General features: G+C 36.8%; 1 protein-coding gene across 2 annotated transcripts in view; it reads left to right on the forward strand.

Moving 5' to 3' along the window:
* Positions 1 to 16139, forward strand: part of zdhhc5a (zDHHC palmitoyltransferase 5a) — a 39782-nt gene that overhangs the window by 9240 nt on the left and 14403 nt on the right. For both annotated transcript variants that reach the window (XR_014605116.1, XM_084107009.1), the window contains exons 3-8: positions 3199 to 3320; positions 4747 to 4904; positions 12099 to 12271; positions 12464 to 12566; positions 13533 to 13624; positions 13703 to 13829. Coding sequence is in view for 1 of the 2 variants with exons in the window: in XM_084107009.1 (XP_083963135.1) it covers positions 3199 to 3320; positions 4747 to 4904; positions 12099 to 12271; positions 12464 to 12566; positions 13533 to 13624; positions 13703 to 13829 (775 nt within the window). In the remaining variant the exon portion in view is untranslated. The remainder of the gene's footprint in view (positions 1 to 3198; positions 3321 to 4746; positions 4905 to 12098; positions 12272 to 12463; positions 12567 to 13532; positions 13625 to 13702; positions 13830 to 16139) is intronic.

Here is a 16139-nt window from a genome sequence, read left to right on the forward strand (position 1 = left end):
ACTGTGACCAAATGGTTGCATTTTGTGACCTTTTTTCCAGTCGGTGCAACTAAATCTTGCACAACTAATAAGAGCTGCTATTTCTGTTGAATATGTGAAACCTCAATCAGCAAAGAAAACAAAAGCAGAACGAAACCGCGTTCGGAGCAATAATAGACAAACAGGTACTCGCGGGCCGATCTTTGATCACCCGATAAAGTTACTACACAACGCTGGGAGGTCCAGTGAGAAAGCATTTAAATTAGCTGCCGAATTAATAACATCGCTGTGAGTTCTTGTGAGAAGCATTCAAATTCAGAGCAGAACTGTTATAAACCATATCAGATCTAGCAGCACTGGTGTGGAAACCAGGAGAAACTTTGTGCCATGAATGAAGTTATAGAAGGCTTTCCAGTCCTCAAATCACCAACATTAACCATGGATTTAATGTAGTAATGCTAACTGTAACCATGGTATTGTGGTAATTATTATTATTTTTTTTTTCATTATTCATTTTAGGGGTAGTACAACCTCTTTGAGATTGAAATAATAATATGTGCAATCTGTAAATTATTGTCAATTTTGTAAATGCTTGGTATTGTGAGTTTGCATATGCGTTACTATACGAGTATGTCTGTGACGTAACCTGAATCAAAACTTAAATGAGGAACTACGGGAGCCCAGAGGGGAGCGTCGGCGGATGTTAAAGAGAAAACCGATTTTCATTCAAACAAATCGACGTAAACTACACATTCAAGTTAATCAATAAAATCGATTTATCACCCAGCCCTAAAATGAGGTGACATTAAGTTTGAACAAATGTAGGTGTTCTTTGAGCCGAAAAAGATGCTAACGCGGCGGTTAAAGACGTCTGTCTAGCACATAAAAAATAAAACAATGGAAAAGTATCGCAGTGGAAATAATCTTTTCTAGTTCACGCGTGTTATGTGTGAACTAGGGTCGACACCATACCATAAACACATCTTAAGGTACTACCAGATGATTTTTTCATGATACCAAGTAGTATCACGATGCCATGCAGTATTGTATTAATTCATAATTCAAATCTACAAAATGAACCAAATTTGCATGTTCAGAGAAGCGCAACACTTCTGCTTTTTTCAGAACTATTTTCATTGGCGAAATAGAGAGAAAACATCAATATTGACAATTTTGTTTCAAGTATTTAATATCCTTTTGATAAGAACCGAGTGCAAATGCCGCTATGAACTAACTAACTATAACTATGAACTAACTATTACGCCTGTCCCATAAGTGGTCAAATGAGCAACAACGGACAAACTGAGTGAATAAATTGTTATATAAAGATATTGTGATGTTGAAAAGTTATGTTTCTTTTGATAACATGAAATACTAAATACCTTGTATATTCCTTTCTGGGTATCTTTTATCACTGCTATAACCAACAGCAACATTAGGTTATACTGGTTAGTTTCTGTAAAAAAAAAAAAAAAATCTAAATCTACCCAAACAGAAGTTCCATAAATTTACATTAGAAAATGGCAAAATCTTGTCTGATGATGATGTAGTTGCAAGGTAGAAGTGTAGTAGCAGTTTAGTGAATGTCACTGCTGTCACTTTTTAGCATTACTCCAGTTATTTTAAAACTGAGATGTGGTACATTCTCAGATGTGGCTCATTTAGTATTTTTTTTTTAATTGTTGTTGACGGCCTGATTCTAAGCAATGCGCTTCTAATAATATCCTCAGTTCAGAATATGTTAATGTTTAATACAGCGTACTGTCTTGAATGTCAGAAGGATTTTTCATACAGCTTAGAATATCACATTTTACCTCGGCTGTACTGTGTTAAAAGGCTTTTTTTCTTAATAATCTATATTTCATAATCTATATTTTAGGAGTTTTAACTTCCTAGTTCATGTCTTAGATGAGGCAACATTAAAGATTTTTTCTACTCACGATTTTTACATTTGGAAAGCACATAGTTAACACATCTAATACAGCATTTCTGGTTTTAGGAGTCACGTTCCTACCAATGTGACTTACAATTTAGTATACAAAGTTAGAAGAAAATACAAGAGCAGGCATGCACAGGACCTATGTAGTTTTTATTTACAGCAAAACCCTCTCTAAAGTATTCTGCTAGGACTTAATAGTTTGACCTAGTGACACTGAAATGGACATGAGATTAATGTTTATGTAAATCTTGCATGATAAGCTCCTTAATGTTGCACCGAATTTCTTGTGCGCACAAACTGATGAGGTCCGTATGTTTATGCAGCATTAGCATTTAAAGCACAGTCAGAGCTGTTTTCTTTTGTTGAAGTTGAGAAATCACATTAACTTCCTGTTGCCGTCTTGTGCCCTGGATTTTGTAAGTCATGACCTGTGAATACAACAGAAACATAGTCATCATGCCAAAAAAACAGTCCTTCCAGTTGGCACACAAGAGTAAATACGGGGGGCTTAAGTCAGATGCTGTGTCACGTCTGTTCATTCTTGTCATTTGCCCCTTCTGATCCCTCTTTTCTCACCAACCCCTCAGATTAAACATCGAAAGGCAATGAAAATAGGCCAACATCTATTATGAAGTACCACCTTCCTCTATTTTTTCTTCAATTTCTCTCTTCTCCCTTTTTTATCTTCATACATTGCAGGTTTTGTGGTGGTAACTTTGTGAAATTTTGTTATCTGCATTTGTCTATATCGCTTGTATAGTAGTAAAACATGCTACTGAAACAGTCCTTAAATTATTAAGTTTATTATTAAGAAAATTTTTTACAATATGAAGACTTCAGATGCAAAAACCTAAGTCCGTCTGACATTTTTTCTTTTAAATTAGCATTTTTATCAGGCTCCTATATTTCGGTTCAGTAATTTCACTTTAATGTCAATGAAAAGGTTAAACGAGCACTAAAGAGCTGTTCTTTAATGTAGGTAAATGTCCGTTTCTGTCATTTACAGCAGCACATGAAACGCTGTTTACAGGCTACTCGTGAAATCCTGTCATTGTCACTGTAACGATTTTCTATAGCCTGAGAATGAGCAGAATTATTAGGTTGATGATAGGCCTGCACAATATATCGTATAAGCATCAATAATGCGATGTGCGCATCTACGATAGTCACATTGCAGGATGTGCGATGTCAAGCATAGGGATCGTAGTTGATCCGTATATGATGTGTGTGAGATTTGTTTCATCCTGTGTCCCATTAATACATTTCTTTCTTTCTTTCAGGTGCCCTTGGCTTTCAGAGCAGTTTTCTGTTGCTGTGCCGATATACAATGGCATTATGTTTCTCTTTGTTCTGGCCAACTTCTGTATGGCCACCTTTATGGATCCTGGCATCTTCCCCAGAGGTAGTGAAACAATCTTTGATATGATGTGTCTGTGTGCTTAAGTATTACAGCTGTTGTAGTATGTGGGCTTATTGGAAAAACAAACCAGACTGTTTTGAGAGCAGAAAATACAAGAATTGAACTGAATTGGTGTATATTTTTCCCTTATTAATAGATCTGCTCTTTTTTTTTTTTTACTGAACTGACCTTGGTGTACTAAACTTCAGCTAAAGCAATCTTAAAGCAGTGTTAGTAACTAAAACTATAAATGAAAATGAAATATAAACATTAGATGAAAAATTATGTTGCCTTGGAAACTAACTGAAATAAAATTATTTGAAGTTGAAATAGTAAAATGACTTAAACTAAAACTGAAATAAAAATAAATTAAATCTAAATAGACACAAAACTAATAAAAATGTCAATTTAAAACTAAAAGCTAATTTTAAATATTAATGAATACTGTAATAGTATATAAAGATACTATAATAAAACTGCCATAAAGTTGATGTGAAATCATACCCAGTGCATTTTACTATCCTAATGTTTCTTAGGCCCTGTTTACACCAGGTATTCAGATCGGATAACAAGTGGATGATGCTAAATACAGGTTTAAACGGGGTCTAAAACGTTTTGAGTTTGTTCACTTTCGGTCACTTCCAGAGGTAGTCGAAAACGCATTCGACCGGATTGCTTTCGTAGTGTAAATGCTCATGTGGTCGAATGCATTCGAGTAGCTGCAAAAGACCGCCTACTGAAGTAACACGTAAACATTATGGGAAGTGCGCTAGCCAGACGGGATTTAAACTTTGTCGGAGGAAAACCCAAGTTTGGTTTGAAGAAAAAAACGTACCAAGAACAATATTCTCTCACCATTCCTGATTTCTAACACAAACTCACAGCGTTTGGCGTGGTCTTGCAGCTGTCAGAGCATGACGAAATCGTGTTCATATGTAAATTGCGCAAGATAAAAAACCCCCAAAAAACTTTTTCTTGAAGAAATCAGGACAGAAGTGGTAGAAAGTAGACAAAAGAGACTGATTAAAACACCATGTGTAAATGGGTATGTGTCTCCCACGTCGTCTTGTGATCCCATTGACCAAAACGCATCTTAATAAACAGGGCCTTTGTGAAACAATGGAAAAAAAATAAACCTGCAGTTAATTTGGCTATTGGTTATTTTCTTTGCCTCTGTGGCCTATGTGATGTCTCTCTGAAAAAAAGTTGTTCCATTTCATTACTTTTTATTTTAAAAAATCATTCCTTTGAAGTAACATACACTGATAAACAGTGCACAATACACAAGAAAAACAGTAGTTTCATTAAGTAAACAGGGCGATTTGATTAAATGTTGACTTTACACTTATATTTTTTTCACTTCCTGCTTTAATTTTATCCACTGAGGAAGGGATGTTAAAAACTGTGTGTGTCTGTCTGTGTGTTGTAGCTGAGGAGGATGAAGATAAAGAGGATGATTTCCGGGCTCCTCTCTATAAGACTGTGGAGATTCGAGGCATTCAAGTGCGGATGAAGTGGTGCTCCACCTGCCGTTTCTACAGACCCCCGCGTTGCTCACACTGCTCCGTGTGTGACAACTGTGTGGAGGTACACACACATTTTATTCTAGTGACTGTGTTCAGCTGTGACCCCAATATGTGCATTGAATAAACATGACATTACAATACATAGCAATTCCATTTACATATATATGTGACATCTTTGCATTTATTTTTACTGTCTTGTTTTTTTTCTCTAAGGGTCAATCTTTGTCATTAATCAGTCTGTCCACTCTTGCTCCGACTAATGGTTTGCAGACTAAACCTATCGCTTTGTGTTAATTAAGTAGAGAAGTGTGTGTGCTTTGAACAGCCTTAAGCTTTTCTCTCTCTCTCTCTCTCTCTCTCTCTCTCTCTCTCTCTCTCTCTCTCTCTCTCTCTCTCTCTCTCTCTCTCTTTCTTTCTCTCTCTCTCTCTCTCTCTCTTTCAAATATAGATGGGAAGTTAATCAGTGTATTTGTGAAGTTGACTCTGATGAATGTTTACAAATTTACATTTGAGTAATGTCTTCTTGGGGAAAAAAAACTAATAATTGTGTGTTTTTTCATTTTTTTCATTTCGTTTTTTTTTTATTTTGTAATGTTCACTTAATTTTTTAATTTTTGTATTAAAGAGACCCTTAAAAGTCTCTCTCTCTCTCTCTCTCTCTCTCTCTCTCTCTCTCTCTCTCTCTTTCTCTTTCTCTTTCTCTCTCTCTCTCTCTCTCTCTCTCTCTCTCTCTCTCTCTCTTTCTCTTTCTCTTTCTCTTTCTTTCTCTCTCTCTCTCTCTCTCTCTCTCTCTCTCTCTCTCTCTCTCTCTCTCTCTCTCTCTCTCTCTCTCTCTCTCTCTCTCTCTCTCTCTGTGCGCATGCGTTTGTTGAGCGAGTGTGAGGTGCGTGTGGTGAGTGCGAATGGTTTATGCCCGCTGTGGTGGAAAAATTCCTTTCTCTTTCAATTCTTTTCTATTTTTTTCGTTTTTGATATCTGTGGTGTATCGGGTGGTGAAGTAAGGCTCCTTTGGTGGGGGGGGGGTTCGGTCGTCAGCAACCAGTGTATCACTGGGAAGCATGGCAGCCCAAAACACAAACACCTGTTTAGATTCTCTCACGCGGCGTCACGGAGTGAAAGTGGTGTCCGCGGTGAATGTGGAGGAATGCATTTTGGCCGTTGGAAACGTTGTTGGTCATGAGTGTATTTTAGCGGCATCTAGGATGAATAATGCAATGGTTTTGTTTTTAAATTCTGTTGAGAAAGCAAACGAAGTAGTGGAAAGAGGTGTAGTTATTAGTGGTTTGTTCACCCCAGTGCTTCCCCTTTCTACTCCCGCTAAGAAAGTCACTTTGTCTAACGTTCCGCCGTTCATAAAAGACGAAATGCTGACAAAAGAACTGTCACGGTTTGGAAAGATAGTCAGCCCCGTGAAAAAGATCGTTCTTGGTAGCAAATCAGACCTGATCAAACACGTGGTATCTTTTCGGAGATTTACTTACATGATTCTGAAAGATAATCGAACTGAACTCAACCTGAATTTGAAACTCAGAGTTGATGACTTTGATTATACTGTTTTTGTAAGTACTGATGTGATGAAGTGTTTTGGCTGTGGGAAAATTGGGCATTTAGTACGTGCTTGTCCAGATAATAATGGTACAAATACACAAGATGTCTCAGGTGAAACTGGTGGGCAAGTCAGGAATGCAGGCACTGATAATGTTCCTGATCCAACCCAAACTGAACCCAGGCCATCCACTAGCGGCCAAACTGAAACAGTTCCTCATTTACAGACTGAGGCGAATCAGGCCATAGATGGGAATAATGAGGAGAATGATTTAGTTATCCCTGTTGTTGATAAAGGTGAGGCCAAGGCATGGATATTTAACATGTTAATATAGTGTCTGACTCAAAGTCTCCTTCAGAGAGTGTCAACTTAAGTGATGATTTAATGACGGACCTAGATCAGGCAGTTTTCAAAACCCCTTTAAAGAGGAAAAAGAATGACAAGGTCTCTGAATCAAAACAAGCTAGAAAAACAGAAAATGAAAAAGAGTCTGATGTTGATGTTGGTAATGAGAGTGATGTCTCTGATTCCGGTGCTTCTAGTTGTTCCCAGAGTGAATGGACATGCCTAGAGTATGATACTGATGAAATCAAGAAGTTTTTAAAATTGTCAAAAAAACTTGAGGGGAGTACAGGTTGCTGACTATTTTCCAGACACAAAACGTTTTGTAGAAAATACGAGGGCTTTCATGACTGAGGGATGTTTCACAAATAAAGAAGTCTATAGGTTGAAAAAATTTGTGACAAAACTCCAACAACAATTGAATAATTAATGGCAGAAAATCGGCTTAACACTTTGGCCCTTCTTGGCTGTTTTTTTCTTTATGGCTTAAGTTTATTTTTTTATAATTTTCACATGGGTGACTAGGGGTGGGGAAAAAAATCGATTCTTAGATGAATCGCGATTCGGGACGTGGACGATTCTGAATCGATTCACAAATGTCAAAAATCGATTTTCTAAAAAAAAAAAAAAAAAAAAAATCTAATAACGTAACATTGAAGGAACGCAAAAGGCGGAACTCTGAAGCGGACGTGCAGTGCGCGGACAGTCTGTGGCGTGCACATAACAGAGACGCGCACATAACAGACGCATGATGGCTGAGCGCCAAATCCGAACGGCACCAGAGAATGTCTTCGTTAAAAGCTAACGTATGGAACATTGGCAATTTCATTGTGATCTATTTAGTATTTTTTTGTATGAGAGCTAATTTCTGTATTGTTTAGTTTTCACATCAATATGCTGTGTAAACCGATCTGAACTGTATGCAATATGTGCAATGCCAGTCACAAAAAGTTACATTTTGACTGTAAGTTACTCTCTGCAGAATGTTCATTCACTTTCTTTGCTATTTTTGATTGTGGTATACAGCAAACATTTCAAGTCATAACTCTTTATTATTTAGTTGTGTATAAGTCAAGAGCGACTTTGTATGTTACTAATTATTCAGAATATGCATAAGTCCACAAGCATTATACGTTATGATAGCTTCTGGTACATAATTCTATATTTTTGAACGAAAACTGTTTGTGAATTTGCTACAGCAAAATGTTTTTTTTTGTCTGAAGGATTATATTGCTCATTGGAAATAACAAGAGGATGTTGGTTAGAAGTCTATTATTAAATGCCAGAGATTCAGAATATGCTGAAGTTTGTATTAATTTACTACAAGTATGCTGCTAGTACAGGCACACATTTATTTTCCTGTTGGTTCTCAGCAATGTTGGGACATATGCTGGCAAATGTAACCTTACAGTTGACTTGCCAAATCACTTCCATTTGTTTTATTAATACAATTAATATAGGAAGTATTGGAAGTAAGTTCGTTATGGGTCATCATAAATACTTTGCTTTAAAAGTACCAAGTAAAAATATTTTTTCAATGTTTTTGATAAAAGGCACTTCCCTGAGAATTGAACTTAATAAATGTGAAAAAGACACTTTAATGTCTCCGTTTGTCATTCTGTATTGCAAAGCAGATGAGAGTAGATCATGATCAGAAACCTGATTAGAAATCATTATGAATAAAATCGAATTGTTTTGAATCGAAAATCTTTTTGAATCGAAAATCGATTTTGAATCGAATCGTGGCCTCAAGAATCGGAATCGAATCGAATCGTGAGATGGTAAAAGATTCCCACCCCTATGGGTGACATTCGCATTGCATCCTTAAATGTGAATGGAGCAAGAGAATGTATAAAACGCACATTAATATATAATACTATGAATCAGAAACAACTTGATGTTTTACTTTTACAAGAAACGCATAGCGACACAACAAATGCTGATGAATGGGCGAAAGAATTTAAAGGTCTCTCCTTTTTTAGTCACAAATCCTCACTTAGTGGTGGTGTCGCTATTTTATTTGCTAATAGTTTTACTCCCTGTTCTACTGAGATGGAAGAGGTTGTGAGCGGTAGATTGTTAAAGATTCGAGCCCAGGTTGAGAACCACACTTTTATTTTTATATGTGCATATGCTCCAACTCTGCCAGCAGAAAGAATGGTGTTTTTACATACTCTTTGTGAAACGTTGGACAAATGTAATGGTGAGGAGCATTTATTTTTAGGTGGAGACTTTAACTGTGTAGAAAGTAATATGGATAGAAATCATGTAGAGCCACATTTGCTTTCTCGTAAGCGACTCATTCAGATGATTAAAGCAAATGATTTATGCGATGTTTGGAGGAGTTTAAATGGGGATTTAAAGCAGTACACATGGGCACATGCTCGTGATAACAGGTTGTCATTAGCACGACTGGATAGATTCTATTGTTTTAAACACCATCTTAGTACTTTCAAAAGTTGTTTCATAATCCCAGTTGGTTATTCAGATCATAGTCTTGTTATATGTACATTAACTTTACACTCTGTTAAGCCGAAAAGTGCTTATTGGCACTTTAACACAAATTTATTAAGTGATGCACATTTTAGAGAAACATTCGCATTTTTTGGGGAGAATTTTAGGAAGGAAAAAGATAATTTTCAGTCCTTACAAAAGTGGTGGGAGTTTGGTAAAATACAAACCAAACAACTATGTCAACAGTACACTCACAATGTCACAAAAGATATAATCAAATCCATTAAAGTATTAGAAGATGAAATTCTCAAATTTCAAGAAGCGGCACAGTCAAGTGGAAATCAAACACATATTGAATCCCTTTTTTTAAAGAAATCTGTTTTGTCTGACATACAAAAAGTGAAGGCACAGGGGGCGCTAGTTCGATCACGTTTTAAAGATATAGACCAGATGGATGTACCGTCCAAATTTTTCTTTAGTCTAGAAAAAAAAGAACGGAATCCCAGTTGAGTTCTATAAAGCCTTTTGGCCTGTGATAGGGGAGGACCTGCTGGCAGTTCTCAGTGACAGTCTAGTCGGAGGACTTCTGCCGCTGAGCTGTAGAAGAGCGGTCCTTACTCTTTTGCCAAAAAAAGGTGATGTGAGAGACATAAAAAACTGGCGACCTGTATCTTTATTGTGCTATGACTATAAATTGCTCTCAAAAGTTTTAGCTACTAGACTAGGAAGAGTTTTGGAGGAAGTAATCCATTCTGGTCAGTCCTACTGTGTACCTGGAAGATACATTTTTGATAATATCCATTTTATAAGAGATTTATTTGATGTTTCAAAAATTTTGGGAGTCGACATGGGTTTGATTTCCTTAGATCAAGAGAAGGCGTTCGATCGTGTAGAACACGATTATCTGTGGAAAACTTTGCAGGCATTTGGTTTTAGTTCTGATTTTATAGGTTATATTAAAATTCTGTACAATGACATTGAGAGTTTACTGAAAGTTAACGGTGGCTTATGTGCTCCTTTTAGAGTGTGTCGTGGAGTAAGACAGGGGTGTTCTCTGTCAGGAATACTTTACACTTTGGCAATAGAACCACTTTTAAATAAATTGAGAAGAGTTTTAGAAGGGGTATCTTTACAAGCCTATAACAGCACTTTGTGTTTGTCAGCATACGCTGATGATGTTGTCATTATACTTAATAAACAAAATGACGTGGATTTATTATTAAAAACATTGAAAGATTTTGAAACTATATCTTCAGCAAGAATGAATTGGGGTAAAAGCGAAGCAGTGTTAGTAGGAAAGTGGGAAAGAGGGGTACCAATACTTCCAAGTGGGTTAAGTTGGAGAAAAGATGGCTTAAGATATTTAGGAGTGTTTTTAGGAGATGAAACGATTGTTCAAAAAAACTGGGAGGGAATAGTTGAAAAAATTAAAGGTCGTCTAATGAAATGGAAATGGATTGTAAAGAGTTTATCATATAGAGGACGTACTCTGATTATTAATAATTTGGTGGCCTCTTCCCTATGGCATCGACTGGCTTGTATTGATCCACCTGCATTGATACTTGCTAAAATTCAGTCCCTTTTAATAGATTTTTTTTGGGCAAAAAATGCATTGGATACCCCATAATGTATTATATCTACCAAAAGAGGAAGGAGGACAAGGACTTGTACACTTGCAGAGTAGGACTGCAGCTTTCCCGCTACAGTTTATACAGCGATTTCTCACTGGTCCAGAGAACTTAAGCTGGAGGCCAGTGGCCAGGACGATTCTAAAGACTGCTGAAGAAATAGGTTTGGACAAGTCGTTGTTCTTGTTAAATCCCGTAAAAGTCAACACATCCACTTTACAACGGAAGAGACAAAAATGCTTCAAGAGTACTGTGAAGGGGAAGTTATCCCTAACGAGAGGGATCCATTTCCAATTCTGTTTCTTTCACCAAATTTAGGTGAATATGCAGGAATTTTTCTAGAATCTGAAAAGTTGACAGATATGGATTTGTATGAAAGTAATGGAAAAATGTTTTATAAAGCTTGTGTAAAATCTTTTAACAAAAAGGGACTACATGAAAGAGTTGACACGCCATGGCGTACTGTTTTTCAGATCAATGATAATGTCAGACCAGAGTGGAGAGCATTGTACAAGCCACCGTTAGCTAAAAGAGATGGAGATTTACAATGGCGAATTTTGCATGGCATTATTGCTGTTAATGCTTTTATTTCTGTTTTAAATCCAGATGTTGGCAAAGAATGTCCTTTTTGTTTCCAGAGAGAAACTGTTTTTCATACCTTTTTGTATTGTTCAAGACTAAAGCCTTTATTTGATAGTTTGCAGAATCTTTTTAGTTGTTTTAATGAGAAATTTTCTGTGCAAACTTTTATTTTAGGTTTTAAATATGTTCAAAGGCGAAAGTATGAGTGTCATTTGTTGAATTTTATTTTGGGTAAAGCCAAAATGGCCATTTATATTAGTAGAAGAGATAAAATTGAGACAAAAAGTGAATATAATGTTGAAAGGGTGTTTGCAGCTATGATCAAATCAAGGATTGTAATTGATTTTCGTTTTTATAAAGTAATGGACTCTTTAAATGTTTTTGAAGGAATATGGTGTCACAGAAGAGCTTTGTGTTCTGTCATTGATAATTAACTTCACTTCGCACTCTTTTTGTAAAAAAAAAAAAAAAAAATTGTAACAAAATATACATTGTTTTTATGTAAGTAATCTTTTTTGTTAAATAAAGATGCTTGGAAAATCTCTTTCTCTTTCTCTTTCTCTTTCTCTTTCTCTCTCTCTCTTTCCCTTTCTCTTTCCCTTTCCCTTTCTCTCTCTCTCTCTCTCTCTCTCTCTCTCTCTCTCTCTCTCTCTCTCTCCATTATAATTCACACTCACATAATTTGCCCCCTCTCTCCCTACAGGATTTTGATCATCACTGTCCGTGGGTTAACAACTGTATCGGCCGGAGGAATTACCGTTACTTTTTCCTGTTCCTGATCTCTTTGACGGCTCACATAATGGGCGTGTTTGGCTTCGGCCTACTCTTCATTCTCTACCACACCCAGCAGCTGGACAGAGTGCATTCAGCTGTCACGTATCCTTTTAAACACACGTAAACATTTGTTAATTTTTATTTAAAAAAAAAAAAAAAAAAAAAAACTCACGGCACACATTTGAGGAAAAATTCAGCACAGTAATCTCACTCTGTGCGGTGTCTTTAGATTGAGAGCTTTACTTGATACAATTTGTATTGTGCCTTACTTTTCCCTCCTTGACTTTTTATCAGTATGGCTGTCATGTGTGTCGCTGGGCTTTTCTTCATCCCAGTAGCAGGCCTCACTGGTTTCCATGTCGTTCTGGTGGCAAGAGGCAGGACCACCAATGAGCAGGTTGTGACATGTGCAATCATAATCTTATGCTGCAGGGCTCCAGACTAACTTTTTTTACTAGTAGCGCTGTAGCCCCCGACTTAAAATTTTAGGAACGCAAGCAGAAAATTTAGGGGCACACCTTAAATCACCTTGGAATGCAATTATTCACATTTTCCCCCAAAATAACTGCATTACTGACAAATGCTTTGATAATAAATAGTTTTAACGTACAGAAATTACAATGTGCAGTTTTATTTTAAGTTCACAGGGCTCCAGACTAACATTTGAGGGCAGCAGCACTAAGTTCTACAGAAAGTATTTGGTAGCACTGTGGGATGACAAAGCACTGAGCTTAATTTGAGGTGTATAGATAAAGTTAACTTTAGTTATTATCCTTCATAAAGTCTTAATATTAATTCAAAAGCAAAATGAGTGACAAAATAGATATTAGGGAGTGAAAATAGCCAATAAGCGTCCTCTGCAGCTGTGTTTACAATGGTAATTTAATCTTTTTACTGGTTTACTGGTCGCACATGTGTGACTGGATGTAAAATTCAGTCGCACACTCTCAGATTTTGGTCGCAGTCTGGAGCCCTGTGCTGCCGTGTTTGTTTTTGTTTTCCTGTCAATAATCATGTTGGTGGTGAACTGGGATTAAAATCCATATTAAGCAGTTTTATAATCCTACAAAATATGACCTTCTCCCAGCCCTTCTTTAGATTGTAATCTCTTAATAATCCTCTTCCCAAATCATTTTGCTGCTTTCTTTGAGCCCACCTCTCCTCCTCTTTGTGTGGACCACATGTGCACGCTTTTGTATCTTATTGTCTCACTATTTTTCTCTAGTGCCTCTCTTTTTCATCCCTTTTTATTTGTGAAATGTTACTTTTTTATTTTTAAAACTAAAGCCAAATTTCAACGGACAAATAACTGATAAAGTAACCTTTTAAGGTTATTGTTTAATGGTCAACTCCTTGTTTGTAGGTGACAGGGAAGTTCAGGGGAGGCGTGAACCCCTTCACAAACGGCTGCTTCAGGAACGTCTCGCATGTTCTGTGCAGCTCACAAGCACCCAGGTATGTGTTCAACTATATTCATAACTTTGAGCTGTGTTGTATTTTCTGATTGAGGTTCTAACTCAGTGTTGTATTCAGGTATCTGGGTAGAAAGAAGAAGGCTCAGACAGTGTCTGTTCAGCCTCCTTTCCTCCGACCCCAACTTACAGAGGCTCAACTGGCAGCCAAGGTGCTCGACAACGGAATCCATGGAGACCTACACCGGGTAAGGAAATAATCTCATTTTCCTTATTTTCTTCAATGTTCTCTCTGCATCTCTCCAACCTTAAAAGTAGGGTAGGCAATGTTTTCATAAACACTTCTTGTTATACTGGTTGAAACTCTCTCCACATACTGATAGCAATCAATCATAGAAGTGGTCTAAATATTTAAAACATTTACATACTTCTGTGGAAGTCTCATGACCAAAAAATGTTCGTCCAATGATAGGTTGTCCTACCTGCCTGTCAACATATGTATTTCCATTAGGGATGCACCGAAAGGAAAATTTTGGGCCGAAACCGAAAATTCTGGATGCACTTGGCCGAAAACCAAAACCGAAAATGACACTTATTTATTATTATATTATTATTATTATTATTTATTATAATATTTTATATATATATATATATATATATATATATATATATATATATATATATATACACATTTCTTATTTTAAATTAGTTTTTTTTTTTTTGTATAATTGTATTATTATAAAACCTTTTAATTAAATTTAATGAATCTGAATTTTAAAAAAATCAGGCCAGTAAAATAACCACACTTTTATTTCAAGTAACACAACAATTTAACAGAAAATAGGCCTATATTAAAATTATATGAAATATCAATATATTATTCTTCATTCAGTTCTAAGCAGCAAAATCAGATTCAACAGATTTATTCTTTTACCTTTTATCAAAATAAAGTAGTCCTACAAAGCTATTATTATCAGAGCATGTGAGCAGATAGCAGGGAGAGGTTTAGTGTTGGATAGCGTAATTTTACCAGCGTTGCCCAGCACGGCTATACACACCACATTACAGAACAGCAGGGCTATTGCAAACAGAAACAAGTCCAGATAAATTTCATGTCGGCATGTTTTTAGCAGACTTTGCCCTTCCGGTGAGCGTGAGCTGTATATGTGTTTGGGCCATGAGCGACTGAGCAGAGCGCACACACACCGAGGTTGCAGCGTAACATTGCAGAACACGCTGCAAACATGGAGTGGAGTGGAGAGCACAGCACACACACACAGTGAATCACGCTTTGAAGTTGTGCATCTTTGGAAGCGGAGCGGCTCGCAAAGTCACAAAACATAATGAGCCAGAGTGAACGCTGAATACGGAGGGGCGGGGCGGGGCGGGGCGGCATATTTTCGGCCTTTTTTCTCTTTCGGCTAAAAAACGAAAATGCCATTTTCGGCAGCTGAAATTTCGGTGCATCCCTAATTTCCATACTTCCACACACCCTTCTAGCGCAGACATCACACGACATCAGCGTGTTCCATGAGGATATGAAGAGCTGTAGACAAACAGTCAGAGCATAGTAGTAGTTGAAAATCCAGTGGTAACAGTTGAAACCCAACGGTAACATTTTCCCGGTACTTTAGGCATGTTTATCTCAATAACTGTAAAGAACCTGTAAGTCATTTATAGAAGTGTAATTAACATTATGCCAGAGCTGCCTTGGTTGCTGTCTGCAATTGTCTGTCATGTTTGTATACTGTATTATTTATTTAAGATTTTTTTTTATTATTCCTTAAACTAAGTTTTGATGATAATTTATTATTATTAGTGTTAGTATTTTTATTACTGTACAAAAGTAATATATTTGTCAAGTTAAACCAATCTTTTATTTTGATGGGTTGCCATGAAAACCTTTGAATTTCCTGGTGTTTATGATATGAGAATAGTTTTTCTCAAATGAAACCGTAAAATGCTGATGAAGTGACTCTCAGAGCGGCTCTGGAGATGAAGTTCATGCATTCATGTCCTCACATAGTGAAACAGCGCGAGCATCACGCAACACACATGCTTTTGTGTGTGTGTGTGTGGTAAATGGAACTGCACGTCTGCACCATTCATTCACACAGGGACACGCAGAACATGCAGGATTCATATTTAAATGGACCGATGCGTTCTGAGGTACCGTAATTTGGCACCGATTGATTTCATGTGAATCGGTACTCGGTATTACCAACGTAATTCTGTCTGTTCCCTTAAAAGTACAGAGTTTGGTAACCAACCTCACCGTACTCTGAGCTCGGAATAATGCGTTTCAGAAGTCAGATCTCTAAGTTGTTCACGTTCATTATTATTGTAATGTTATGTGCTTTGAGACATGAGGTAATTTAACACGGCCTCGTGAACCTTTGCAGAATCTGCTTTTGCTGTGCACGTTCATGTGTTTTGGAGGAGGCATGGCTTTGGAGAGCGCATTGAATTGATTTGCTTTCAAAGCTAGCATGCTATTATTAGCCTCTCAGAAATTGCCTACCCTACCTTATATCAGGGATTTTTTTAAATTTAATTTT

Source organism: Abramis brama (genome assembly GCF_963993115.1).
Source record: "Abramis brama genome assembly, chromosome: 2".
NCBI lineage: Eukaryota > Metazoa > Chordata > Actinopteri > Cypriniformes > Leuciscidae > Abramis > Abramis brama.